General features: G+C 48.9%; 1 protein-coding gene across 2 annotated transcripts; it reads right to left on the reverse strand.

The window, feature by feature from the left end:
• Window positions 1–1,161: 1,161 nt before the first annotated feature.
• On the reverse strand, window positions 1,162–16,114 carry Sash3 (SAM and SH3 domain containing 3). Of its 2 annotated transcripts, none has more exons than XM_038316406.2 (8): window positions 15,867–16,114; window positions 8,674–8,769; window positions 8,159–8,305; window positions 5,110–5,251; window positions 3,810–3,958; window positions 3,460–3,669; window positions 3,154–3,304; window positions 1,162–2,629 (listed from the first exon to the last, which is right to left on the reverse strand). In XM_038316406.2, the coding sequence occupies exons 1-8, from the start codon at window positions 15,921–15,923 to the stop codon at window positions 2,439–2,441; spliced, it is 1,143 nt and encodes a 380-aa protein (XP_038172334.1). In that variant the 5' UTR covers window positions 15,924–16,114; the 3' UTR covers window positions 1,162–2,438. The 2 variants fall into 2 exon arrangements, with proteins under 2 accessions (XP_038172334.1, XP_038172333.1); XM_038316405.2 differs by having other exon boundaries at window positions 1,162–2,632.
• Window positions 16,115–27,050: the final 10,936 nt, after the last annotated feature.

Genomic DNA, 27,050 nt, shown 5'->3' on the forward strand with positions numbered 1-27,050 from the left:
CATGTGTGACTCCTTATGTAGGACAAATCATGGAAGAGGAAAGGCTATGTCAAAGGATCAGATTTCTTCTGAAGTGCCTACAGTTATTGCTTTTGGGATGGGGGAAAATGTAAGATAAGGCTTCATGACATGGCCTCGGGGCATGGAGGGTTGGTTGGCTCAGCAGTTGAAAAACACTTGGTTGCTTTTGCAGAGGACCTGGATTTGGTTCTCAACACCAATCTGATGATTCACAACCATCTGTAACTCTAGTTCCAGAGGATCTGACCCCCTCTTCTGACCTCCCTGGGCACCGGGCACATATATGGTACATATTTATGTATTTATATATTCAGCTAAAACACTAATATAATAAGTATAATTTAAAAATGAATATGGGCTTGGGTGTAATACAGACATCTTGCTCCGTGACTTTCTAATTACCCTCTCTGACCTCTCAGCTTGTTTCTTCTGTAAATTGGATGATGATCATGATCAGAATGATGAGACCGACCTCAATATACAAAATGCTCAGTAATGGTAGCAATTAATCAGCCGAGCTCAGGGCACTTATTTCTTGGGTGGAGATAATGCTCATAGCTTTCTGATACCCAGAGTCACTAGGAGCAGAATGATAGAACAGCCTGGAAGCCTCCATGCTTACTCTAGTATCATATCTCTCTCTAATTGGCCCTCCCTAGTTCAGCTAATGCTGCTCAAAGGAAGCCCAGGGTCTCTATCACCATGCCACTTCCCAGGAGATCATATTTTAGTGTGTACAGGAGGAGGCCCAGGAGGAGTGCTTCAGCAGAAAAGCCCTGCGAACCCAGTTGTCCTACTTTTGTACCCTTTCAAGCTTCCCAGTGTAGAGTTTTAAAAGGCTCTTGTTGAAGGGATTATAAGACGAGGGAAGTAGCTCTTCCTTGGCCAGCTCTCAGACCCCAGCAAGGCCTGTGGATATGGGCATCTGAGCCCTGTTCTCAGTAGGGATGTTTGGAAGGATGGAACCAGCTGGAGCTTTAGATGGAGGGTTAGGTTAGCAGAGTTAAGGATTCTTGCATCCCCAGGAAAGGGAAAGATGGCCCTGAAAGGACAATGAATGACTATTTTGCTGAGATCAGCTCTAAAGACCTTTCTGTCCCTCCCCAACCCTCTCCATAGGAAAGAAAAGGGAGACTGTAATTAAGTTTTATTTCTATTTATTGCTACTAATTTCTTTCTCCAATATCCCCTATTTACAATAATTCTACTGCTTCACCCAAACTAGATCTTATGAAAGTTTCTGGTAGTTGATCAGAAGCATGCCCACTTACTAAGCAGGTAATCCTACCTGTGATGGGCACGGATGATCCTGTATCAGGAAGGGCTGCTCTTGCTACTGAAGTCAAGGGGGTAGCCCTTTAATAGATGCAGTGATCTCCCCACCACCCTTTGGAGCTATGGTACTAAAACCTTTAGCAGAGCAATGTTGGGTATAGTGGAGCCTCCAGTGTCCAGCAAAAGGCATTTGCTTGTAAAGATCCACAGAAATGACCATATCTGGGCCCATACCTGCATCTGGCTTGCAAAGAGGAAGTTGTGTCATTGGAAGCTGGGTGTAACCATCTTCAGTAAGCCTGTGGGAAATCTTATTTGAAGGGGCCAAGGAACAGATTGGGGACACGTATCATATGTGATGTGGGCATTGTTTTAAGCTGGGAGAAGTCACTTGGGAGGATATGATGTGGATGAGAAGGAGGAGCTATTTCACTAGAAAGCCTGGGGCCCCTCCAGCCTCAAGAAGTCCACTGGTGTCCTGGATGATAGGCAGCTGGAGAGCACATATTTAAAGACGCAGACTATCAGCCTGGTGGGCGCTCAAAACAACCCATTTGAATCTTGACCAGGCTGAAGCCAAAAGAAGGGCAGGCATATAGTTCAATTGTCATGGTGACTTAGTGGTCAGACCTCTAAAATGTTGAGAAGGACAGTGGGAATGAGTATGTGTAGCCTCGTTTAAGGAATTCTGGATTCACCTATATTCAACTGAGGTCCTTTGAAACAGCCAGCTTTCCCAGAGCTGAGATTGGTTTGAAACAATGGTTTGGTGTTCTTAGAAGCAGTGTGGCAGTGGTGTGGGGATAAGAAGGTTTGGGGGACCTTGGTCATGCGGCATGGCTAAGTCCCTTGGTGCCCCATTTGCATGGCCATAGTGGGAAAATGGGAGGCGCCAGAAGGGGCCATACTGTCAGTCACTGGTGGAGAGAGAGGGTTCAGGAGTGGGATATGCTTTGGGGCAGTCCCTTATCCTCTCTATCTGAGCCTGTAGCACCCTGGCAGGGCCTTCGGCCATAAGCCTCCCTGGTGAAGCGGGGCCAGATTCTGTACCAGTCCTTTGGTCCTGAGCCATTATGGAAGGCCACACCCATCCCCGCAGTCTCTGCAGCCAGGGTTCAGCCTTGGCCTTTGCCATCTTCACTTCAAGGTGCCCCGGCCAGGGAGAGACCCTGCAGCTGCTCCTCTGCGCCGGTCAGCTCTGCCTCATCACGCCCACTCTCTGAGCCCTCAAAGCAGCCAGAGTCACGTGGGATGTCCACCTTGGGTTCCGACACTGTATGCAACACGGGCTCCTGGCTGCTCTCAGCACCTTCTTCGGCCTCTTCACTGCCAGCTGCTGGGAATGAAGACAGAACAGAGGGACTGGGTCCTAAGATGGTTGAGGGCAGAGATGGGGGTGGGGGATAGCAGGGTGTTTTTAGAAGCCCTTGCCTGGTCATGGACTGGGACCTCTGGGAAGTCTCCTGTAGGCAGTCAGCTCTTCTGACCCCCTCCACCACCTCTGCTTTCCCCACTTCCAGCATAGAAAGTGGGAGTGTTCCCAGGCCCAAGAGCTCAAACAGATATCTCCAGCTCTAAGCTGAAACCAGGCAACCTGGACTTGGACTCTGGGACTATTAGACAGCTTCATGCAAATGCCTTGCCTTTTCTGGCCTTAATATCCCCTCTGATCCAAAGGGGGATTGGCCTGATTACCCCTATGACCCCCCCCCCCAGCAAATTCTCCTGGAAACACCAATTCAAGTGTGGAAAGATGCCTTCCTACTGCAAAGGGGAGCTCTGGGGCAGAGCATGGTCAGAGTACAGGGTCTCAAATGCCAGTGAGAACCTATGCCCACCCCTAGCAACGCCACTCACTGTCATAGTCCAGCAGCAGCTCTGCAGCTGTGAGCAGCTTGGCCCGGTGCTGTGGGTCCACAATGTTCAACTCATTGAGGTGTGTCTCCCGCAGCTCTTTGAAGTCTTCCAGTGTCTGGTAACCGTTGAGCAGCAGGGTAGATGTGTGCTCCTGGGGGCAGAGACGGGCCATCAGTAGTCTCCTTTGTAAGTCACCCTTGCCTGGAACCTTTCCCTTACACATGGCAGCTGCCCTCTTGTCCCCCATCCCAGTGACAAGCTTGCCTCCTTTATACTCCCAGCCACTAATGTAAGTCCAAAACAAACCTCCAGGCCAATGCGCTCCAGCAGTTCATGCAGAGTCTTGGGCTTGGGCCTCTTGCCTTTGCTCTGTCGGCGGCTGGGGCGCACTGGCCCCACAGCCTCCTCGGGCAGCACGTCCACATAGATGAATTTGAAAGAGCCCAGCTTGCCGTTGAGAAGGCCCAGCCATGTGCCCACAGGCGGCTTTTCTATGATCTGGATCACATCTCCTTTCTGGAGGGAAGAACAGAAGAGAGCAGGGAGAGGGAGCACTTGGCCTCTGCTGATCCTTTTCATACTTTGGCTCTAATTTGTTTTCTTTCTTTATGGCTGAAGCCTGCCAGGCTCTGGAGGGACCCAGATGCCAACTTTACCTGCAGTTTCAGTGAGTCGTGGTCATAAGGGCTGGGAGTGAAGTCTGTATGGACTCGAGCACGCCCACAGAAAGGCCCCATGTACGGGGGAGCAGGTGACTCCTCCATGAAGCTTCCGGAGCCTGGACCAGGGCTACAGAGTTCACTGCCTGCAGGAGATGGACAGAGAGGAAGCATATCTTTGTCCCAAGGCAGGTGGGATGGGCAGGGCCTACTAGGGGCACTACAGAAAGCCCCCAAGGAAACACCCCGTGACAGAAGCTGCACTCTTGCAGGAAGTGCAGAAGCGGTTCAGATCCATCCCCTCAGCAAATCTGGCGAAGCATAGCTTTTTACCTCCAAGGCTTCAGACAATGAAGAGGTGATAGCTGGAAAGTTGGCTTATAGAGACTAAGAATGGGCCCAGCAGGGCCAACACCTTACTGAACAGGTGAGGAATGGGAGGCCAGGTAGGCCAAATGCCCCCCCCCCCCCCACCTCTTATACTTAGTGCCACCTGATCTACCACACTCCAGGTCTCCTCATTCCCACTATAGTGCTCCTTCCACACAGGAAGAAATAACTTGCAGATCCTTTAACTTTATTTTATAAGCCTTAACATTTCGTAACAAAGTCTTATGAAAATGCAGGCATACTCTTTGTACCTGAGAAGAGCAGGGTGACTGGCATTTTTAGTGGATTTCAGTGGGAGACAGAGAGAGGTGTCTGTAGAGCTAGAGAAAGGGTGACAAAAGTAGACTGAGCCTGAGGGACTTCTTCAGGCAAGGCACCTCTGGTTTAGCCCCTGAACTTCTAAAAGGTGTTTAATGGTGCCATAGCTCAGTAAACAAAGATCTGAGGTCCAAGAAGCTGACTCTTCTGGACTGGAAAGTCTGTCTCTGGACTTTAAGGTGGGATGCTTCAGATACTCAAGGGGCTGTAGCCTATAGGGTCCCTTGGGTGGCTAAGGACAGACTGGTTCAAGAGCACCATGAAGTTCTTCCTCTACTTGTGGGCCTTTCCAGGCCTGAGACAGCAAGTGGAAGCCCCTGCAAAGCAGATCTGAGTTCAAAACTGGGCCACTTGGAAAATGGCTTCACTTCCTTGAGCCTCAGTTTCCACATCAGCAAATTGGGGATAACAGTACAGCCCTACCAGGTTGTGATGAAGATTTACTGGGAAGTGCGTCAAGATGGTTCCAGTAAGTAGAAGGCACATATTCATTTCTCTTTCAACCCTTTCCCAGAAAAGGCCCTGGCACTGCCCCAGTCTGGTCCTTTTCTCCAGATTTGGCAGTTGGCCACTCCCTTCCCCTACTCACCTGTGGATGTCTGGCGGCTGAGTGCTGGCAGTTCGCGCTCCTCCTGCTCAGAAAAGGCTAGGCCCATCTTCTCTGGTCCAGGGCTGTCCAGGCTGCAGTCTGGAGATGTTGGGGAGGCTGAACCCTCCTCCAGTGTGTCTCCCTATAGGAAGGGTGTTGGAAGCTCTGAGAAGCCTTTCTGTGGTGATACAGGCCAGTCCCCCGTGCAGGGAGACTGGGCATGAGCTTGGTTCAGATGAGTTTTGTTACCTGCAGGCTCAGTGACCACATTCAGAATCTTAGTGTCCTTTTTCTGTAAAAATGAGGATGGCAGGCCCAGTTCTCCTATGTCAAAGGAAGAGGCCCCCAGGGCACTGGGTGAACATACTTTGTCAGTTACCAGTGTTGGTAGATGTGAAGACGAGGCCGGGGTGACTAAACTTGGGCTTGAAGCTGTTGCTATGACTAAGCTTGGACCTGGGGCTGTTGCCGTGACCCAGTCAGGCAGACAGCTTTGTCTGAGAACAACTGCCCACATTCTTGTATGCCAGACTGGCCTGCCACTTCATAACATCTTCACAGTAGCACTTGAAGTTAAGTGTTATGGTTGGCCCGAGTTTCAAGATAGATAACTTTGCCAAGGCCTGTGGGAAATGAAAACCAACTTGCCTGGCTCCAGAGCTCCCTCCCATCTCAGCTCAGTGCATCTGAGCATGGGGTTGTTTAGCAGCTGCTTCTCTTCAAGTAAAGGACTAGATGATTTGCCAATTCCTATGGTGTGAATGTTGCCTATCAATGGTCAACATCTGGGTACCATTGCATGTCCCTGGATGAGCCGTCAGAAGAGATATCCAGGTTATTTCCATTATGGAGATCCTACACACACACACATCAGCAACATGGGTCAGAATAACAGGTTGTGCTGGAATTAGGAGATGATGAATTTTGAAGATTTTTGGCATCACCTTTGTCCTGGCTAGTGTTATGTCAACTTGGCACAATCTAAAATCGTCTGAGAGAGGGGACCTCAATTGGGAAAATACCTCCATAAGATTGGGCTGTAGGGTAATTTCTTAATCGGTGATAGATGGGGGATGGCCCAATCTACTGTGGGAGGTGCCATTCCTGGGCTAGTGGTCCTGGGTTCTATAAAAAAGCAGACTGAGCAAGCCATGAGGAGCAAGCCAGTAAGCAGTACGACTTCATGGCCTCTGCATCAGCTTCTACTTCCAGGTTCCTGCCCTGTTTGAGTTCCTGTCCTGACATCCTTGAATGATGGACTGTGGTGTGGAAGTATAAGCCAAATAAACCCTTTCCTTGTTGCCGGAGCTCCTTCCACTCCTTCAGCCAATAGCTGCTGAGATACCAGCCCATTGAGGCGTGGTCTCTCCTTTAAAAAAAAACAGCAACTGCCCTCCCGCTCTCTGGCTTCCGGCTCCGCTTCCGGCGACTAGGCTCCCTTCCTGATTGCACAGAGGGCTGTTGTCTGGGACGGTGATCTGTAAGTTTTTCCCCTTTAAATAAATAACCATTCTATTAATCATAATTCCAAACTGGTGTGGGATTGTTTATGATTTATGCCTTCATTTTCTTCCCAAGTTGCTTTGGTCATAGTGTTTCATTACAGTAATAGTAACTAATTAGGACAACCTTTGTTTTTAACACGACATATTTGATTTAAAGCTCTCTCTCTCTCTCTCTCTCTCTCTCTCCCCCCCCCCCCTCTCTCTCTCTCGTGTGTGTCTGTGTGTGTGTGTGTGTGTGTGTGTGTGTTTGGTAGAGTGGGTGATCAAACCCAGGGCTTTGCTCATGCTGGGCAAGTACTTGACCACTGACTTCTGTTAGTCTCTAGAAGTCGGTTTCTAATAATACTTCTATTTAACAACTGGCTTGTGAAATCCATGACAGTTAACCAACTGCCCTTACAAGCTAGTTGAGCTGGCTCGAGTCTTCATTATGCCTCCTGTGAGAGCCACAAGCATAAGTAGCCTTCTGAGTGCTCTTAAGTACCGGGGCTGTGCCTGTCCCCATAGCTCTCTGTATCACCTTCCTCCCGGGGCTGAAGTTAGCAGCCTCTGTTTGCTCTCCATTCTCTGAGTTAATGAAGGTTCAGCCAATCTATTTCTTTCTTTTTGTTCAGATCTATTTTATTTTTTAAATTATGTGCATATGTATGGGTAGGGTGATATGGGGGGTATATGCATGTCAGTGCAAGTGCCTTCGGAGTCCAGAAGAGGGCACTGGATACTTTGGAGCTGGAACTATAGGTAGTTTTAAGTCACCCACCATGGTTGCTGGGAACCCATCCTTTGCTCTCTGAAAGAGCAGTGCGGGCTCTTAATCACTGTGCCATCTCTTCAGCCCCACAATCTATTTGACTTTCTGATGGTTACAAAAGTGACACCATTCAGTGGGAAGCACTCTTTAAATCTTGAATTTGGATCTTTGCCCAAGCTGGCACTATGTAGTGTGAGCCTCTCTGGTGATGCTGGGAAGCAACGGCACCATAGCTCCCCATCAGCCACAAAGCTGTGAGGGAAAGCAGATGACTCTCTACATAGTGCTGTGCTGCTAAGCTTAGCAGTGGGCAGTAGGTTGGGGTAGGTATGTATTCTTGACTCATGGCGTTTTGAATTTAGGGCTTATCGGGATGTTACCACATGGTAAATAGAGGAGCAGCTGTATTTTTCTATTTTCCTGGAATCAGGTCTTTTTAGTCAATCCCAGGGGCGTCTTGCAATCAGAGCTTTGGACTGAATACATATGGCTCAGGAGAGTTCATCTTCCTTTCAGCTGCCATCACTCTATGCCTGTCTTTACAGAAAGCATCTGTTGCCCAGACTTTCATCTTTCCTGAAAATCCATCCTTTCTTAGCCCAGCCTCCTGCTGCCCTTGACTGGTGTTAGTGCCCCGCCTCCTGCCACCGCCTCCTTGTGATCATCCTGTTTGCACTGAGCAGCACCTGCACATCTAAGTAGTGATTATCCTTGTGTTCATGCTTGCTTCACTGCCAGAATGGCCTCCTTAGCCCTCCTTGGCCTCACCCCACCCTTGGATTCCAGGCCTCACCATCTCCTCTGACAGGGCCTTCACCATCATCTTGCCCATCTTCCTGTTCATGGTTCGGGAAATGACGGCCCTCCACTTCTTTCCCAACTTTTTGCCACTCTTCCCAGAATCCTCTGGGGTAAGAACACCTGAGTCATCTTCTGGAATCTGTGATGACAAAGGAAGAGGTTCAGGGGCCATGGTAAAACTTGCTTGGATCCAGGTCTTGGCATACAAAGAAGTCTTCAGGATGCTGAAGTGGGTGGCGGTGGTAGGCTTGAGAGCCCATCCCCCATTCCCTTTCTCATCAGGCCCAGTCCTGTTCTCAGACGAATTAATTTGTTATTAATTTGCTTTCTAATGTGTAATTAATACAAGTAGAATGCCAGGGCCCAGAAACTTGGTGCCGTGGAGAACCTTCTTCCTTCTGTGTTAAGGAAGCTTTGTCCCAGTGACACTAATTCCCCCTATTTCCCCTCTACCCTGCCACCCCCAATTCCCCCACTCAATATACACCAGGAATCTCAGAAACTCACATTATCATCCAGGTTAAATTCTTTCTCGCTCACTACAGGGGAGCTGGGCTTGGATTTGGCAAAATCCTTGAAGCTGCTGGAGCGCTGAAGTGAGAGCTGGAAGAAGCAGAAATGCTGTCTGTAATCATTGGTGCTAAAACGACCACCTGAGGGTAGATCTTGTCTCCCTTCTGGGCGCAGACACCCATGTCAGGGCTGGGCAGGACAACATAAACTCTGAGGTGAGGTGAAGGGACAAGATGCATTGTTCTTCATTCTTTCCCTGGCCACAGAACAAAGGACTTCTGGCCTCAGGCACCCCATACCTCAGTGTAACCCCGCTAAACCCTAATTCCCACCAGCACCCGAAGTTTGGTTCAGCACTCTGGCATGGGAGAGTCAATGTACACTTCAGCATATCTGAAAATGTCGTGAGTGAACCTGGAGGAAGTGCTTCCCAAAAACATTTCTTTGGCCTCCATACTCTGGTGTGCACTGACCCAGGTTGCTATCACAGTGACAGGGACAAACATATCCAAGCCTATAGCCTGATGAACTCATGTGCCAGGAACAGAAAGACAATCCTTCAGATGCCTGGCATGACACTTTCTAGAAAAACCACAGCAGAAGCTTACAGAAGGTACCTATAGATTTGGCTCATAAATGATGGGAACTAATTCAGTTCAAGAAAGCCACCCTTTTCTCTTGATTCATCTCAGCTTTTAACGTTGGCCACTGATGTGAGAAGCTGGCCGGTGCCAACCTTTGCCAGAGTTTGGCCTTCCAGGCAGGGGCAATTGTTTGTGTTGCTGAGACTATCATCAGGAAGTGATCTTTAACTGTATCCATGTGTACATGCAGAGCTATCGGCCTGAAAACAGGACCAGACAGGTAACAGGGATAGCTGTAGACGTAGAGATAGTTGTAGACATAGAGTTGAGGCTAAGCCTGTGTCATGATAAACAGACAAGATCAGAAGACACACACAGGAACCAGGGTTCACAGATGGCCAGACAGATAGAGCGGGGATAGACTTCAGACACCGAAGATAAGGGCTTGAGGAACCAGCACTCAAAACCCCCACTAAAGCCGAAGGTTTCACATCCTTCTTCCTACCAAATGGGGGTGTGTCCAGTGACAACCCCCCAGAGCAGGGGGCAATAGCTCTTGCCCCTCAAGCGGAATTTGTCCTGGCTCCCAGCGACTGAGCTGCAGCTGTCTGGTACATTTTCTGGGTCTTGACCAAAGCTGAATCAGCAACTGGGTTTTGGGGTCACGTATTCCTAGAGGTAGCTGACCAGAAACTAGGTCAGCAGTCAGGCCAAGCAGAAACAGGCTTCATCTGGGGCTACACAGGTGGGTGTCTGGAGCCCTGGTGGGTAAGTTTACTTTGTGATACCTTAGAGGCCTGGAAAGAGGGGGGCTGTGAGTAGGTCTACAGAGAGGGCCATCTGACCATGGGGTGATTTCCATGATTCCCATGCATCTCCTCCGTCCTCCGTCCTTAGCAACCCCCCCCCCACTCTTCTTTCCTCCTCTTCTTGCTTTCCCCTCTCTCCTCTCCTTTCCATCTATTTCCTTTTCTTGAATGGTAGGATGCAGCTGCCTGGATAACTTCCCTCTCTTATTGCATGGAAAAGAGGGAACAGAGAGAGGGTGGGCACCAGGCTGGCTTGGGCCCAAGGAGAGCAGGCTAGGTTGCTATTTATAGGCTGATGGGGCCTATTGTGGCCTTCCCTCTACAACTGTTTAACCCAGCCTCCAGAGGAGGCCAAGAGTCGCCCCTGAAGCCCCAGGGACTGGTGAGGCTGGAAAGCAAGCCAGAGGGCAGAGGTGGGGTGGGAAAGTTGGCTTTGTTAATGAAGAGTAAGCTCATTGGTGGGCCTTCTCTAATCGCACCTCTTTCTCTGGGCCCTTTCCTGTTATTAATTAGCAGACTGGGAAGCTGGGAGGAGAGGCCTTCGACTCCCAGGCGCCTGTGATGGCCCCTCTGTCTTAGCTTAAGCCCAAAGCAGGGGGAATAACCCAAAAGGGCCAAGGAGATAATTCTAGGGCTTGGACCCAGCTGGTCAGTCCTTAGTCCAGATAAACAAACAGTATAGGCACATGTTCTTCAGGTGGTCAGTGTCAAGAGTCAGCTAAGGTGGTCATTTACCAGGCCTTCCTCCATCCTCAGGGGCAGCCACAAATATCCTGGCTGACTTTTGCTTACCCTGGAATGGCCCAAAGATAAGTTGAAATCCATGAGCTCATTTTTTTAAAATTATCTGTCCTCCCATTGGGATGAAGCCAGGTTGGGAGTTGTGCAGGCAAAGAGGAAGTACCATGTACTGGTGGCCTCTTTTTCAAGTCTAAGGAGAGCATGTGGGTGTCTTGGAAACAGCTATACTTCAGGCATTGGGCGTTGCTAAGTTCAACTCTGGTATGACTCTGGTACGCGTGGCGTCAGATGACTTATTTAACCTTTCAAACCTCAGTTTCTTCTTTTCTGCCACTGACCAGCTGTGTAAGTTACTATTTTCTCTGTGCTGTCGTTTCCTCATTAGTACAATGAAGACAAAAGCCTCTACTGCGCTGAGCTGTTGTCAAGATGAATCGAGTACCCATCCAGCAACTGGGAACATCTGGCACATCTGTCTCTTCTAGAATGCTGCAGGTTTATGTTTAGCCTTTTGTATAACCCATCTGCAAACTTTTTGTTTGTTTGTTTGTTTTGAGACAGGGTTTCTCTACGTAGCAGTGCCGACTGTCCTGGGACTCACTCTGTAGACCAGGTTGGCCTTGAACGCACAGAGATCTTCCTACCTCTGCCTCCCAAGTGCTGGGATCAATGGTGTGCGCCACCACGCTCAGCCTCATCTGCATCCTCTTAACCTTGACATTTCCCTGACCTAACACACTCTCTACGTCTAGCAACTGCCAGAAAGAACTCTTTAGATTTTGGTTTATCTAGAGAGAAGATAAATATCCATCAACTGTAGAATGGGTTAATTCTGTCCGAGTCATGCAAGAGGACAGTAACCAGCAAGGCAGCTCTCTCAGTGATACTCTTTATTCCAAAAATGTGAATAAATCTCACCAACACACAGTTGATGGAAGCTGGTCGGCTTCCCCCAAAAGCATGGCACATAATTCTTCCTCCACAAAGTTCAAATCATGGAGGGACTCATCTACGCTATTGGAAGTCAGGAAAGTGGTTTTGTGGAAGAGGGTATGTGGTGATAGGTAGGGTTGTGAGAGAAAGTTCTGGAATTTCAGAAATGGTGTATTTCTTGAGCTAAGTGCTGCCTACTTGGGGAAATCCACTTTATGGAAACTCACCATATGGACATCATACTCAGATAAAAAAGTGGTTTCTACTCCAATTTCCAAGGCAGCACCCCTACAGAAATTCTCCTCTGATCCCCCCTCATAGCTTCACACTACCCTAGATGGCTCACCTTCCCTGTATCTCCCCCAAATGGCCCACTAAGCTACTTCAGTGATCTAGGCCCTAGCCTCTGTGTGTATGTGAAACCATCAAGGAAAGGTTAACCAGTACCCACATGCCCAATAGCCTGCCAGGTTCTTCCCATGCGTCAGCCTTCTCCAGCATGACCGAGTCCATATTACATCCCCACCTCTCAGCGAAGGAAATGAAGATGCAGAGAATTATTTCTCCAAATGGAGTCCCATGACTTATAGTGGAGACCCAAGAACAGCGCACTCCTAAACCCAGGCCCTGGGACTTGACACTGGAAGGCCCCATGTGTTACTGCATCTCTGCCACCCCACAGCCAGGGCAGTCACTCCCACGCCAAGATAGAAATGGACCTAGCACAGGGCCGACTCCAGGTGCTGTTCGCCTGGTGCCACCAGGAGAGCAGGTGGGGGCAGTTGTGGAGGAATGGGCTCAGGCAGGAGATGGGATGTTCCTTCACTTGGACCTGGGAAGCGGCTGAATGAGAGTGAGAAGCTAGGAGTAATTCGAGGCGATGTAATGGTGGTTATGCTCATAGCTGTTCTGGGAAGCAAAGCAGAAAAAGCCACAGAAGGTCCTTGTTAGCCATGCCCCTGAGGACAGTGGGGAGACACAAGTTGAGTGTCATTTATCTGAAATGCCTAGGACCAAAAGGGTTCCACATTTCAGATTCTTTTTTTCTTTTTTCTTTTCTTTTCTTTCTTTCTTTTTTTTTTTTTTGAGATAGTGCCTTGTGTAACCATGGCTGGCCTCTAAGCTGCTATGTAGCAGAGGATGAGCAATATTCAAGGGGTAGAGGATGATGCCTTTACCTCTTCAATCAATATTCACTACTGATTACATCCGTGGCTACCATATTCAGTTTATGTGGTGCCGAGGATTGAACTGAGAGCTTCCTGAGAGTTAGATAAGAACTCTAGAGACTGAGCTACATCATTAGCCCTCCAGTATTAAAAACTATAACATTTTCACATATAGAATGAGGTATTTGGGCAGTGGGACATCTAAACATGGATTTCACATATTCCATATATATATATATATATATATATATATATATATATATATATATGAAGGAAATTTTATATAACACAGTGTGCCTGTGTTGTGACTGTGACCCCTGTTAGGTCAGGCGTGGAATGTTCTACTTGTGGCTGACCTTCAAAATCTTTCAGAGTTTGGGGCATTTCAGATTTTCATGATAAGGCTGCTTAACCTGTAGTGAGACTACAAAGCATGTGTTGTTGGGGTGTCATTCTAGAAGTGTGACATGGGACAGTGTTTCGGTAGCAGAGAAGATATGAGAAGAACGAGACTGGAAGGAGGCAACAGCCTAGCACTTGGACATGAGCCTAGGTCCCTTTCCATTTCCCCTGGAGGGAGACTAGAAAATAGGGGTTCATTGGAGAAGTACTGTCTTTAGGGGAGACAAGTCCAGAACAAAACCCTATTTCTTAGACCTTGACACTGACATTTGATGGAAGATACTAGCAAAGGAAATATAGTGTGAACTTGAAGATTGTGCAGGTGTCCACAGGGCAGCAAAGGGCCAACCCTTCCCATTATGGAGCATCCTTCATCCTTTATGAACCATAACAGGCACATTGTTCTGAACCTCCTGTCCCCAAGGCCTAGCTCCTCCTCTGTTCTCTGGGCTTATCTCTTACTCCCCAGTTATCTGGGTATCCCCCTCAGAGTGCTTTCACAACAATTATTCCAGTGATCCCCACCTCTTGAGATCAGACTTCACCTTTTCTTCCAGAGGTGGAGGACCTGAGAGGCCCTCCAGAAGTTAATGAACTGTCCAGGGTCCTAAGGCAGAAGGCAGGATTCCAACTCCACTTCCTTGCCCCTCCCCCCAGCCTGTTCTCATTGGCAGAAGGAGATGGGACCTGTGGGAGAAGCTGCCTTTGTTTTTGTTCATTCCCTTCCACCCCAGTTGCCAAAAGGAAGGGACTGGACTTCAGTCATCTGACAATCAAAGATGGAGCTGGCTGTCTCTTGGCCTGGGAAGATGCCACATCTTCTGGAAGTTGGTTGTGCTAAGGGCACTTTTATACTACGGGGTTTGGGTGTGGAGAGGCAAGCTCATCTTGGCTCCCGGAGGCTGGTATAGGCTTTGACAGGAGTAAGGTGCAGTTTGCATGGACTACTCTTCCCCAAAGAATGTGAACTGAAGATTTTTCTAGAAGAGGCCTGGAGGAATTCCCAGAGGCCCATCTGCCAAACACAGTATCTGGGTAATTGGAGCCAAGAGAGAGGAAAGGGATTTCTTGTTCTGTGTGCCTCCGGGCACCTCTGCCTGAGGTAGCATAGGGTCCCAGTGTCACAGTGTAAGCCCTTTCTCAGACTCTTTCGTCCAGCTTGATTCTCCTGTGGTTTGGGGCCTACCAGTGTCTACACAGCAGTCTCTGTTTCCCTCATGAGCTAGAGAGCAAGGGGAAGTGGCTTGGCCCTGAGGAGTGGCAGCCAATGGCAGGCCTTTGGGGCCTAGTTTAGGCAGGGAGGGGGGCTGGGGGGTTGACAGAGCCCTGTGTGAAGATTCACAAATCTCCCCCTCCTCCACCTACTACCACTGCAACCTTAGCGAAGCAGCTGAGGTGGCGAGGAGTACAGTCGAAAGTGGCAGCCACCCAGATCCTCAGAGATGGGACAGGATGCACACCCCAGTGCTCTGAACCTGTTTCTCAGCTGTCTCCCTCTGCCTGAGAACTGACGAGGGGGCTCCCCCATAGTGTACCTGAGTTGAATCCCAGGGGAAGCTGGTAGGGAACAGTGAGAGTCCTGGGGGCCCCTGAGTGCTTGGATCTAGGCCTGCTTTGGAACGTTTCCGGGCTCTCATTGGACATGTAGGCCAGACTGGATGGTTGCCTGAGAGAATCCTACCATCAAATTAACTCTATACACACAATCAGAGAAACCTGGGTATAACAGAGTCTTCAAGAATCCTTCAGTCTAGCTCCTGACACAGGAAGATGAACACCTCAGCCATCCATAACAGCTGCTGCCTTCCTTCCTGGCCTTTGAAATCTCTCCCCTGACAGCATTTTCCTCCTCAGCTCTCAGACCTACTCACCATGTCGTCAGCTCCAGTTCACATTTTTCAGACGTTCTCCCTGCCCAGAAAGAACCCGTATAACCCTCCCGAATCCCACTGCGTTTTGGTGGGCCCTACTCCGGAGTCTGAAAAGCACCCATTGTCTCATCCCTACTGGCCTGGGGAGCTGTAGTTGGTATGCACCTAGTGGGCAGGGGCATGGCTCCTGCCAAAAAGTAGGGAGCCTGGACCACCTTGGCTGGGTAGGCCAGTGGGGCCCTTTGAATGAGAAGGCTCCCATGAGGACAACACACTTGAACAGAAGTGACACAGAACCAGGGTAGGGGAGACAGAACCAAGTACACTCTTGGGACTCAACTTGGGCACTGTATTTTGTAATTCTCAAGCTGAAGTCTGTGGTTCTAGTCCTTAAGTTATTTAACCTCATTATTGTAGGGTTGTAGTCTATAACTCTAGACTTCTAAAAGTTCAGTTCATAGCTCTCTATGCCAGAGTTTAAAAAGTGTCTTCCGTACTTTTACTACTCTAGTGACTGTTGAGCCCATCCCTTTGCTTTCTAGGGGAATGGTCCTCACCTACAAGCTCAATCCACAGTCTTGGTTCAACTCCCCCCTGCCCCAGCAAGAGTTTAGGAGGGGATTGGTGGAGAGTGTGGAGGAGGGCAGGAAGGAGTGAGCGCTCAAAAATGCTCCTCACCTTTTTCTTCTGAGTGGGCTCCTTGTCGCTGGCGTTGGAAGGTTTGCGACGCAACATGGTCCTTTACTGGGATGATGCCCCTGCTCTGTTCTCCAAGATGCTGAGATGCAAAGGTCTCTTGCTCAGCCTCACCAGTACTGGTTGGGTGGCACGGCATAGACTGAGCCTCCGGCTGCCACTCTTACTGTTACAGTGGCAGCTTGTGGGTGCGGGCCATGGACACCCAGCAGTAGCAGGAGGAGCAGCAGCAGCAGCAGCAGCATACAGGAAACCTTGCCACGTGACCTGCTCTTACAGCAATCATGGCCCCTGCTGGCCTCTAGGGAGGAAGGAAGTCCCAGCTTCAGTCTCCAGAGATTCTGATGCAGACAGATCTTGAGTTGAACAGTCAGAGAAAAGCCCCAATCCTGTTGTCTCATGCCATTCAGCAGCAATTCTTTTTCTCTCTGGATGATTGAGGCTCTGTCTTCCACTGACTAAACTTCGGGTATCAGAAGGTGAACAATCTCTCTGCCTGTTGAGCAAATGCCCCCAATCAATTTGCAAATTCCAAGTTATTACTGCTATCACAATTACCATTATGGTCACCCCTATGACCACTATCTCTATGGCCATCACTACTGCTACCACTACCAGATAGTCACTACCCCTACAACCATGACTTCTACAACCGTCAGCCCTCCTGCCATCCTCTCTGCTCTGAGCACCCCTTAGCCATGATCTTAGTTGCCATCTCTTCCAACATTTCCACCGTTTCTATCATTCTTATCCGTGTCAGCCTTGCAAACATTGCCTTCATGATGCTCTTGGTACCACAACCTTCAATAGCCCTGCACCCACAACTCCTCCAGCCATCATCCCAGCAGCAACTCACATTCTCATCATCAGCACACATCTGGCTCTCATTCTAGATGAGGCGTGCCTACACTCAGCACCCCTCAGCTGTCACACAAACTCGGATCGCAAGAACAGCTGAGAAACATCTTTTCAGGCAATGCCGTGTCAAGAACAGGTGCCCTGTTCAAAAGGCCTTTATCAGATGCCTGTGCACCACAGCCATCTTGTGACTTATGTGCGGCAGACGATAATGATGACAATGACGATGCTGATGTGCCGTGCTTAGGGACCTAACCCATGGCTTACATACACCAGGTAACTGTGCGTTTTGAGCAATTGCGGGAGATGTTTAAATACTTTCCATGACTCCTGCTTACTACAAAGCAACTGGTATTCATCATATACACTTTAGCAAATACAGATAAACAATAAAAAGAAACTTCAAAAGTCTCCGTAATCGGCTTCCACACTGTTTAGAGAAATATCCTTTACTGTTCAGCATCCAGCACCTCTGTTTAAATGTAAGTTTACTTCTTACAAAAATCATACTGTATAGGAGGCGGATCATTGGTTTGGGGAGACTTGGAGAGTTGGGAGGGACAGATCACTAAGGACACATAGAACTTTTTGGAGGTGATGAATTTGTATGCTATTTTGATTGTGGTAATAGTTTTATGAATGTATTTTAAAGCTTATCAAACTTTATGTTTTAAAAGTTTACAGTTTACTGAAGTTCAATTATACCTCAAGCTATTTTTAAATGAAAAAAACACATTTCACAAACCATTCGCATTTGCTTTTCATGTGGAATATATTTATATTTTCTCATGCATAGGGTCTTGCTTTGTATCCCAGGCTGGCTTGTGACTTGTGATCCTTATGCCTCAGCTTCCTGGGTGCACCACCGTGACTGGCTGAAATATTCTGGAACTATGTGATTACGTGTGTGCATGCGTGTGCACATGTGCACACTCGAGAAGCGTGCTTACCTGTGTGTTCACATGTAGACGTTAGAAGTCAATGCTGAATGTCTTCTTCTATAGCTCTCTACCTTAAGTTTTGAGAAAGGGTCTCTCATTGAACTTGGAGCTCATGGTTTTCAGCTAGACTGTCTGGTTTTCCGGGATCCCTGTGTCTCTGCCTTCTCCATCCAGTGCTGGAGTTACAGCTGCATGTCACTTCACCCAGCTTTTATGTGGGTGCTAGGGATCCAAACTCAAGTACAACAAGCAATTTCCTCAAAGAGCCATCCCCCAGCCAGAATTACATGTTTTTTAAAGGGCTGCTTAGCATTTGGTTGTGTGAACCCACAATAATTATTTTGTCTTGGATGATTAAAAAAAAACATACAAGGACTTATTGAAAGTTCTTAAGGTCAAATTTTGTCACGTCTCTAAGTTTATTATTAGGTTAAATGTCCAGAAAGTTTAGGATTGCTGGGGTAAGAGATATGCGTAACTCAAGGACAGATATTTTTTTCTTAGAATCAAATAATTCCTCAGAGAAGGTAGAAGAAGACAAGTAAGAAATAACCCCTCGAAGCTGGGCAGTGGTGGCACACACCTTTAATTCCAGCACTTGGGAGGCAGAGGCAGGCAGATCTTTGTGAATTCAAGGCCAGCCTGGTCTATGAGAGCTAGTTCCAGGACAGACTCCAAAGCTACAGAGAAACCCTGTCTCAAAAAACAAATAATTAAATAAAAAATTAAAAAAGAAATAATCCCTCAAAGTAATGTGAAACTGAATATTCCTCTTCAGTGAGGAGGAATCTTTGTTACCTGATTTATGCCCTGCCTTCAACTTCTAGTTCCTAACCTCATGGGCCCTTGTAAAGACTGGAAGGACACACCTTTGCAAGGCTTTCGAATCTATGGAACTTGTGAAATCCTCAGCTGGCCTGTGCCAGCTCCCAAGATGTTCTCGTGACTTCCTCCCTGGTTCCTACTGCCTTCAGCTCATTCATCTGTGAACTAAGAAGGACAAAGTCCATCTCTCTCCAGATAAAACCGTGTTTCCTCTGGCGCTAGTCCAGCCCAACTGCTAAGCTGACTCACGAAAAGATTCTGCGTCTCCATTCCTTTTTTTTATTGGCTTGTGTTTTTTTCAGTCTGAACGTCTTTCCCTGGCTGCCTAGGGGCACCAAGTGTTAACTGGCTAGGGCTTTGCAGTGTGTTTAGGTGCCTTAAAGCCAGGAAGGGGACAGACATATCCAGTCTGTGGGGGTTCAGAGTGATCCCAGACGGGAGGCCATTCTGTCCAAGGTCTGGAATATGGAGGGACTGAGGCTGCTTTGTCCAGGGACACCTGAAGCTTACAAGACCAGGAGCCTCGAAGGTGGGAACATCTCACTGAACCTTCCGGGCCTATGCAGCGTCCCTGGCCGGTGCTCAGGATGTGCCCACTTCCTGTTTGCCCAGCCCCAGCAACGAGCAGAGCTCACACACTAACCGCAGAACCTTCAAAGGCTGCCAGCGAACTCGGGTGGGCGGGTGGGCAAAGGGCTGCTGAGGCCTGGGAAAGGGGTGGGGGTGAAGTGGGAGGTGAGGTCATTCAGGACAGAATACAGAGAGGTGACAGACCCCAGACAAGCATAGCAAGTGTTCTCTGCACCTTCTCTTCTCTTCTTTCAGATTTGCATAAGACCCAGTCCCCAGCCTGTGTTCTGGGGGTTTGGGGTCTCCCTCATGCAGACTTCCCTTCCTCTGGCCTTTCTTTCGGCAGGTGCCCCTAGCCAGAGTCCCAGTGGGTCAAGCTCCAGGAAGCTAATGGGTCGTAAATGCTTGTTTAATAGGCTACTGCACCGTATTTGCCGTTTATAGGTCCCATTCCAGGTACACAGAGTCCTCAGCTAAAGCAGTGACCTGGGGAGAAATAGTTCCATGAACAAGGCCTCTTGAAACTTGAAAATGGGCTGACACGTGGGACCCAGGAGTTTGCTGGGACCACAGCTTAGTGCTAGGCACTTGGCAGAGGTACAAGATAAACAGATGTCAAAGTCCCTTGCACCCGAGAGCTGCCATCCTAGGTGGAGCGGCAGACACTCATTTGCCCTGTGCTTGTTCTTTGCCCACTGTCATTAGATAGTCACAAAAATTCTTCAGTCCCTCCCACTACAACTCTCCAGAGAAGCAAGGGGCGAAGTGGAGGCTGGAACAGATTATTGTGGAGGTGTGGCCAAGAAGTATAAATAACCGGGTAAGGGAGCCTTGATTAGCACACAATTGGTGTGTGTGTGTGTGTGTGTGTGTGTGTGTGTTGTTTGGGGTTATACTACTTATAGCAAGATGAGTATGAACTGTCAGATGGTAGATGTAGGGGTGCCAAAGACCCCAGGCCCTTGTTGATTGTGTCCACACAGAACAGGCCTCCACCAGCACACCCAGCGGAGATTCTCTTTTGGTGGAGATATGATCATTAGCGAGATAGATAAGGCAGGTGGGCTCCAGATGCAGATGTATGGCGTTCCATCCCTTCTGCCCCTGAATGGGTGCATCCCTGCTTTGAGATAGCAAGAGTTTGGATACTGAAGGAATACCTCCATTTCCCCCAAAAATTCTTATCTCATGTCCTACCGTCAACCCACTCTACACTCCAGGTGCAAACCTGTTGGCTTTACGACACCCCTCCAAACCCAGGCACCGTGGTCAGCCCCATAGTCCAGGAAGTCAAGGGACAGGGGTTAAGGGACTTGTTCAAGCCTGCACAGCTAGTTTTGATGGGAGCTGAGTTCTAAGCATGGGCATGTCTTGGCTTGGTGGCCACACGATTAAGCATTTGGTCGAGGTGCTTCTAATACAGAATGTTTTCAAGGGGCCAGTATCATGGAGCCTTTTGGCATGCTTTTGCTCTGGGCTGGGACAACGCTGGGCTGGGTACAGGACTAGATGCCACAGGGCCACCTTGAAGCAGGCCATATGGGCAGGGACAGGATGAAGAAGGCATCAGAAATCCCATCAGGTGGACTAGGGCAGGTTAAATGGAAATGGGTAGGGGTGCCCCTCTCATTGTGCCAAGGAGTACACATCTGTCTGTCATAATTTGCCTAGAGAGTTGGGGAAGGGCTTTGAGGCATGTTGATTCCCAACAACTGTCATGTAGGCATCTACAAATGTCATCTATGAGGCGAGGGATGATGAGAAATAGGAAAATGTGGCATTTGGATTAATTTGAAGGAATTTTGGCTACTCAGCTGGTACTCATCCAGTTCTGGTTAAATAATAGTTTTGTCTCTAGAAATAACTAAGCAAGGATTATGTAATCCCTTGAAAATACCTGGGGATTTCCAGGTGAAGCCTACCACTTTAGCAGCCCGGCCCATAATCTTAGGCAGACCCAGCGCAGGAGAGTAACTTGCATGCAGGCACAGAGGAGGCTGAGAGGCAAGGGGTAGGAAGCCCTTGCGTGCGTCTGTGCCTAACACAAAGCATGTGCAAGAAGCACACAGGGCTTTTGGCTCAGGAACACTGGGGAGCTCCTACCAGAAAGACAATCATATCTGGAGTTCTGAACTCACGACAAGGTCTTGGTTTGAAAACAAAACCACCTGCTGGCAGGCAGTTGCTCTCTGCAGAGGAGGCGGGGCTTTGGCGCTCAGAACAAAACATGCTCATGACTCATTGGAGGGCCTGACTATGGAGGACTAGGTGTGGCTGGCTTGCTCGGCCTAGAACTCAGTGCTGAGGTTACCAGGGCAAACACCTGTGAGCAGTGAGCTCCACGGGCCATAGGGACACTTCTCGAGGGTTCTAGGGATAAAGAGAACACCTCCCAGAAAAGGAGGCAGCCTGAACTGAGTTCAAAATGTCCTGATTAGATGCAGGACCTTGGGCAAGCGACAGTGTTTATAATGAGCCTTTGTGAAGACTAGCTGATAATGTGGGTCTTGTGTGTGTGTGTGTGTGTGTGTGTGTGAGAGAGAGAGAGAGAGAGAGAGAGAGAGAGAGAGAGAGACAGAGAGAGACAGAGACAGAGACAGAGACACAGAGAGACAGACAGAGACACACAGAGAGACAGACAGACAGACAGACTAGGCTTATTACATTATTAGGTAGATCTCACCTACACAGAAGGAACATGCTTGATCCCTGCCTGGGGGATGACCCTAATCAGTTCCCTCTGAAAGACTTTTTTAATGTATCAAAGTAAAGACAACCTTGGTGATGAGTATTTTGGAACTATTGCCTCTTCCTGACATCATCTTGTGCCCCCTCTGAACTTCTGCCTCATGATCCCACTGACCCATGTCTAGTGTGTCTCCATAGCTAACATCTTTCTACCTTGCCAAGTCAAGGTCCCTCTGCCCAAACTAGACCCTACATAGTGTTGACAAGTAAAAAGGCCTAAAGCTGCTTGGGACTGGCTAGGAGGGAAACCAGTTTTTCAGCTTCAGGGCCTTGCCACAGCCCACTGGGGTTTTCTCAACCATCCATCCTACCAGACCTAGGCTGCTTGCTAAGTTCCTGTTTCACAGAGAAACACAGAAGTTAAGAGATGGGCCAGCCTCAGAGCCAGGGTTGGCTGGGTGAGGGTTTAGGGAGCACCTCCTGCTCCCAGCTGTGATGAACCATGGGGGGGGGTGCAGGGATGGACAAGAGGAAACGCTGGCTACTAAATCTTCATATTTCTATTTTTCTGAGACCAAGAGAGCCCAACTATTGATTTGAGGAAGTGCCCAGTGAGTTAGTAAAATTCACTGCTGACGTGGGTTAACTAGTAAAGAGCAGATAGCCCAGCCCCTTCTGAGGTCCCAACTCATGACCAGCTGGAACCAGTTGGCTTTGCAAAGGAGTAAGAACCAACTTCGTTATCACATTTAGATGAACCATTTCAACTCGCCGTGAGCGTGTTTGTGCATGGACCTGCTGTTTGGCCCACATCCTTTTCTAGTCTGAAAAAAGACCGAGACATCTAAGTAGTGGTTGCCTGTAATATCAATACTTGGAGGCTGAGGCAGGAGGATTGCCATGAATTTTAGGTCAATCTGAGGTACCTAGTGAATTATAGGCCATCTTGATTACATAGTAAGACCCTCAGCAACAGCAAACAAAAATGTGGCTTAGAGCAGAGCTTGTTCCAGTACTTGGGAGAGAAGGGCAGAAGGGCCATGGCTGAGGCCAGCCTGGGGTACATAGGAGACCTCAGTCTCAAAAGATGACCCAATACCTTACCACTCTCATCACAGTTACACGGCCTCACGCAGGCTTCCTTGGGTCTCATTTTGTTCATTACAGACTATATGGGAGTGATGGAAGCACACATTGAAAGTGGGAGGGATAAGAGCGCATGTGCCCATGCCAGGCCCAGGCTGTCTCCATCTCAGTCTCTCTCTGTCTCTCTCCTCCCCTCTCCCCTCTGCTTGTGGATCAGGATGTAGGTCTCAGCTACGTCTCCGGCACCATACCTGCCTGCTGCCTTGCTCCCTGCCATGACGACAATGGACTAAGCCTTTGAAACTGTAAGCCAGCCCTCAATTAAATGCTTTCTTTTATACAAAGAAAAGAGAAAGAAAGAGAGAGGGAGAGGAGTCACCACAGAGCCGAAGCAGAATGTCTAGGGTTTAATACTTGCTCCTGGCAGATTGTATGACCTTGGGTATGTCCTTTTCTCTCTTTGCTCTGAATATGGAACTTGCAGGTTTGGGTGCAAACTGGAAATGCAGGACTCTTTTTCAAAAGGATTAAGACAGAGAAACAAGCAAGGCTAGCTTCTGCTACGTAGTGAGCTTGAAGCCGTCCTGGATTACAGGAGACTCCCTCTCAGAAAACAAAAGCCAAGCCAAAAATCGAATGAACAGATAAGCAAAAAAACAAAAAAGCAAGCAAGGAAGAAAAGAACTGTGAGACAGGCGGCTGGGAAGAGACCATTAAATCCAGCTTGAAGCCCCTCTGAGCACAAGCCCCTGAAGGAACGCCCAGGTCACTCCACTTGCTAAGCTGACCCTTCAACTTCTTCAAGCACAGTCGGGTGAAAAGCCCAGGAGGGCTGCTTGCGGCTGGAGCTCTGTTTTTTGTGACAGGCCCTGCAGCGTTTCTAAGGAAACTCGGGCTCTAGGGAGCATAGTTAGAAAAAGCCAAATTAGAAGCTAGCCCCAACAGCTTTTTCAGAAAGAGGGGAGTGGGCGGGAAGGAGGGAGGAAGGTAATTTGGGCCTAAAATAGTTTTCCCATCCACCTCTGAAGGTAGCTCGTGCTAGGTGAATAACAGCATTATTATCTTTTGTCTGTGTAGCTTCCTGATTTACAGAATAATGCCACATCCGGGTCTTACAGAGCCAGTTCTCTACAACCTCTCCAGCTCCAGGAAGCCTGCTTGGGTAGTTTACAGAACTGATAACCAAAAACTAGAGAGCTGACGTGACTTGCCCAGGGCCACACAGCTGCTACCCTAAGGCTAGAATCCTAGAAACAAACCCCTAGGAACAGGGAGGGGCCTTTCCATCTGGCCGGCTTCAAAAGAAACGGCTGCCCGGCTGCCTGCTCTGGTGTGAAAACAGGACTAGAGCCCAAGGGGGACCGAGCTATCTCCAATTCCTAATAATGTCACAGGGGCTCCTCCAGGTGCCAGTGTGAACTGATACACATCAGTGTGTCTCTCTGACCCTCAAGGAGGCTCTTAACCAGGAACAATAGGGGCCAGCCTTCCAGGTCCCAAGGAAGGGAGGAGCTGGGCTGGCAGGAGACCCTTCTACTGCTGTGTATCTGACGTGGGACTTAGATGGGGGTGCAGGGGAGCTAAATGGCAAGAGCAGGTGGCGATCTAGGTTTTGGCTTGAATGACTTGCAGGGGGCGGGGGGGGGGGCTTGGTCGCAAGCATCAGGACACACAGGACAGGCCTGGGCAGGCAGGCCCTGAGAAACAGGGCGGTATGGAATTTGCTTCCCAGCTGTGTGAGCCCAGAGGAGCCTGTTTTCTCCTTTGGAAAGTGGGAGGAGTCACGTTCTTTTCAGAGAGCAGGTCCTTGAGAGCCATCTGATTGGTCTGAATTCTGTCTTATTCCCCAACTTGATACAAAACCCACCTCAAGCAAGTTGCTTTCTCTCCATCTCTAAATGTCCCACTCACTTTCCTCACATTGAGAATGAGAATGATACCAAGACCTTTGCGAAGATAAAACGAGACAATTGGCACGAGCTTTCTGCACAATGGTACAGAATGTGGTGGTGATGGTGATGGTGACCTTACTTCTTAGTAAGGAGCTCTCAGAGACCAAGTGACACCGCAAACAGCCATGCCAGGCTTCTCAGCGAGGGCAGGGCATGTCTGAGGCCTTTGGAAGCAAATTTGGAAGCAAAATATGGGTGGTCACATATAATTTTTTTCATGTGTGTGAAGTGTATGTGTGTGTACATATGTTTTTGCTTGTGTTTGTATGCCCATGTCAAGGCTGGAGGTTTATACTGGAAATCATCTATGGCTCTTCTATCTTATTCATCAAGGTAGGGTTTCTTGATAAACCAAGTTTGTCAATATGGCTAGTCTTGCTATGGTAAACCAAGTTTGTTAATATGGCTAGTCTTGCTATGGTAAACTAAGTTTGTCAGTATGGCTAGTCTTGCTAGCCAGCTTGCTCTGGGGAAGCCCTGTCTCCACCTTGGGAGACTAGTTTATAGAGAGGCCTCCACACCCACCCAGTATTTATAAGAGTTTTCTAGGGTTAGGAGCTCTGATCCTCACACTTGTGTCACAAGTGCTTTAAGCATCGAGACACCTCCCCGCCCTCCGTACATCATTTTCACACTTGAAGACTTAGGTCTGGTTGGCCAGCCCTGGCAAACTCTCAGCCTGTTGCCTTTGTCGAACACTGGGTCCGTAGCACCTTGGTTCTCATCTTCAGTGTGTTCCCTTGAGACAAAAGAGTTGCTCCAATTTTTATGGACCACACTTAAGTTCTCAAGAGCGATAACCCCATCTCTGTCCCCTTCACCATGTCGCAGCAACCTTCATACAGGTTGGAGGTAGCTGGCTGGGCACAGAGCACATAAACATGAACAGAAGCACGCACACACACACACACACACACACACACACACTAGCACGCATGCTCACGAGCACATTCTCAAGCCCACGTGTTTCCCTACTGAGACTGTGGGAGCCTCGCATCCCTGCCCCCACCTTAGTCTCTTCTCTTCCTCCCCCACCACAAAAGCCACAGGTACCAGCAGCCTCCTCCAATACAGCAACAGCAAACACAATGCAAAACCAGAGGCAGGCATCTTTGCAAAGTTGTTTTAAGCATCTAGCAGGATGTGAGCCCAGGTGGCTAACGGCTAGTCAGGGTCAGGCCAGAGAAGACACTGATGGCAGTGGCTTCAGTAAATGAGGCAGTGGCTGAGATGCTGGCTAGGAGGACAGGCACAGTGCTGATGGCTAAAGGAACTGGAATGCCAGCCCATCTGGCCCCGCCATCTCCTAACCCCATCTCCTAACCAAGTGCTGAGTCTCTTCAGGCAGGTCATGCCTCCTGTTTATAAAATGGGGAAATCAGAGTCTGCCCACACAAGGTTAAGAGTGCTTCAAAGACATGGGAGGCTTTAATAGCATGGTCGTGGTGGTGACACCTTAGAAGATTAAAATGCCCACTGAGTGCCAGAGCTGTCTGGGATAGTGTGGCTGCCCAGGTTGATCCCCACATTACAGAGCACCTTTGCCCAGCTTCCTTACTTCGCAGTCAAAGTCCTATCCCTTGCGTCCCTATGTGGTCACTTGTCAAGGAGCACATTGGTGGTTTGGGAGCTGTGGGTTCACATGTTCCCGACTGAGGTCTCCAGGTCCAGGCCACGGATGACTTCCGCTTATCAGTTCTCCCCCGTGCTAGAGTGGCAGTCTGCAACCAGAACACTCAGCCACCTCCTTCTGTAGGTATAGCGGGCAGCCGTGAGTCCCTCATGTTAACTCTACAGTCTCTAGCCAGGAGGCCACTTTAGGGCTGGAGGGAAAGAAAGGTGGCCAGAGGCACTCCTAAAGTCTAGAGTCAGTGTGGGTGGGAACAGCTCTGGCCCTTTCCAGCAGGTGGGGATAGGATCGGCCCCTCTGGGCTAGGGATCCCTGTGAATAGGGACATTAGTCTGTAGGATCCTTGGCTTTGGGAGACAGGGACTCACTGTAGCAGGCTATGTGGGTCTTCTATCCTGGGGCTCAGGGGTGGGGAGTCCACAATGAGGCTTGCCTATCTGGGAGAGAGTAGAATGTGCTGCCAGGGGGTTGGCTCTGGAGAAAGCTTAGGATAGTGATTTCAAGGTGATGAGCCACGGGGGCTCTTGGGGCACGTGTGGCACAGAGGGAGGATAGCTAAGCAAGAGCAAATGAATCCTAAACTTAAGTGTACAGACGGCAGGAAAACTGAGGGCCT

Source organism: Arvicola amphibius, chromosome X (assembly GCF_903992535.2).
Source record: "Arvicola amphibius chromosome X, mArvAmp1.2, whole genome shotgun sequence".
Lineage (NCBI taxonomy): Eukaryota > Metazoa > Chordata > Mammalia > Rodentia > Cricetidae > Arvicola > Arvicola amphibius.

What these genes read in the sequence shown, in the direction of transcription:
- Sash3 (XM_038316405.2), bottom strand. Translation starts at nt 15,923, where the DNA reads ATGTTGCGTCGCAAACCTTCCAACGCCAGCGACAAGGAGCCCACTCAG. An exon ending in AGGCCCTGTCAGAGGAGATG is followed by an intron (nt 5,252 to 8,158) that starts GTGAGGCCTGGA and finishes CCCTTCCTATAG; the next exon opens with GGAGACACACTGGAGGAGGG. An exon ending in CAGCCGCCAGACATCCACAG is followed by an intron (nt 3,959 to 5,109) that starts GTGAGTAGGGGA and finishes CATCTCCTGCAG; the next exon opens with GCAGTGAACTCTGTAGCCCT.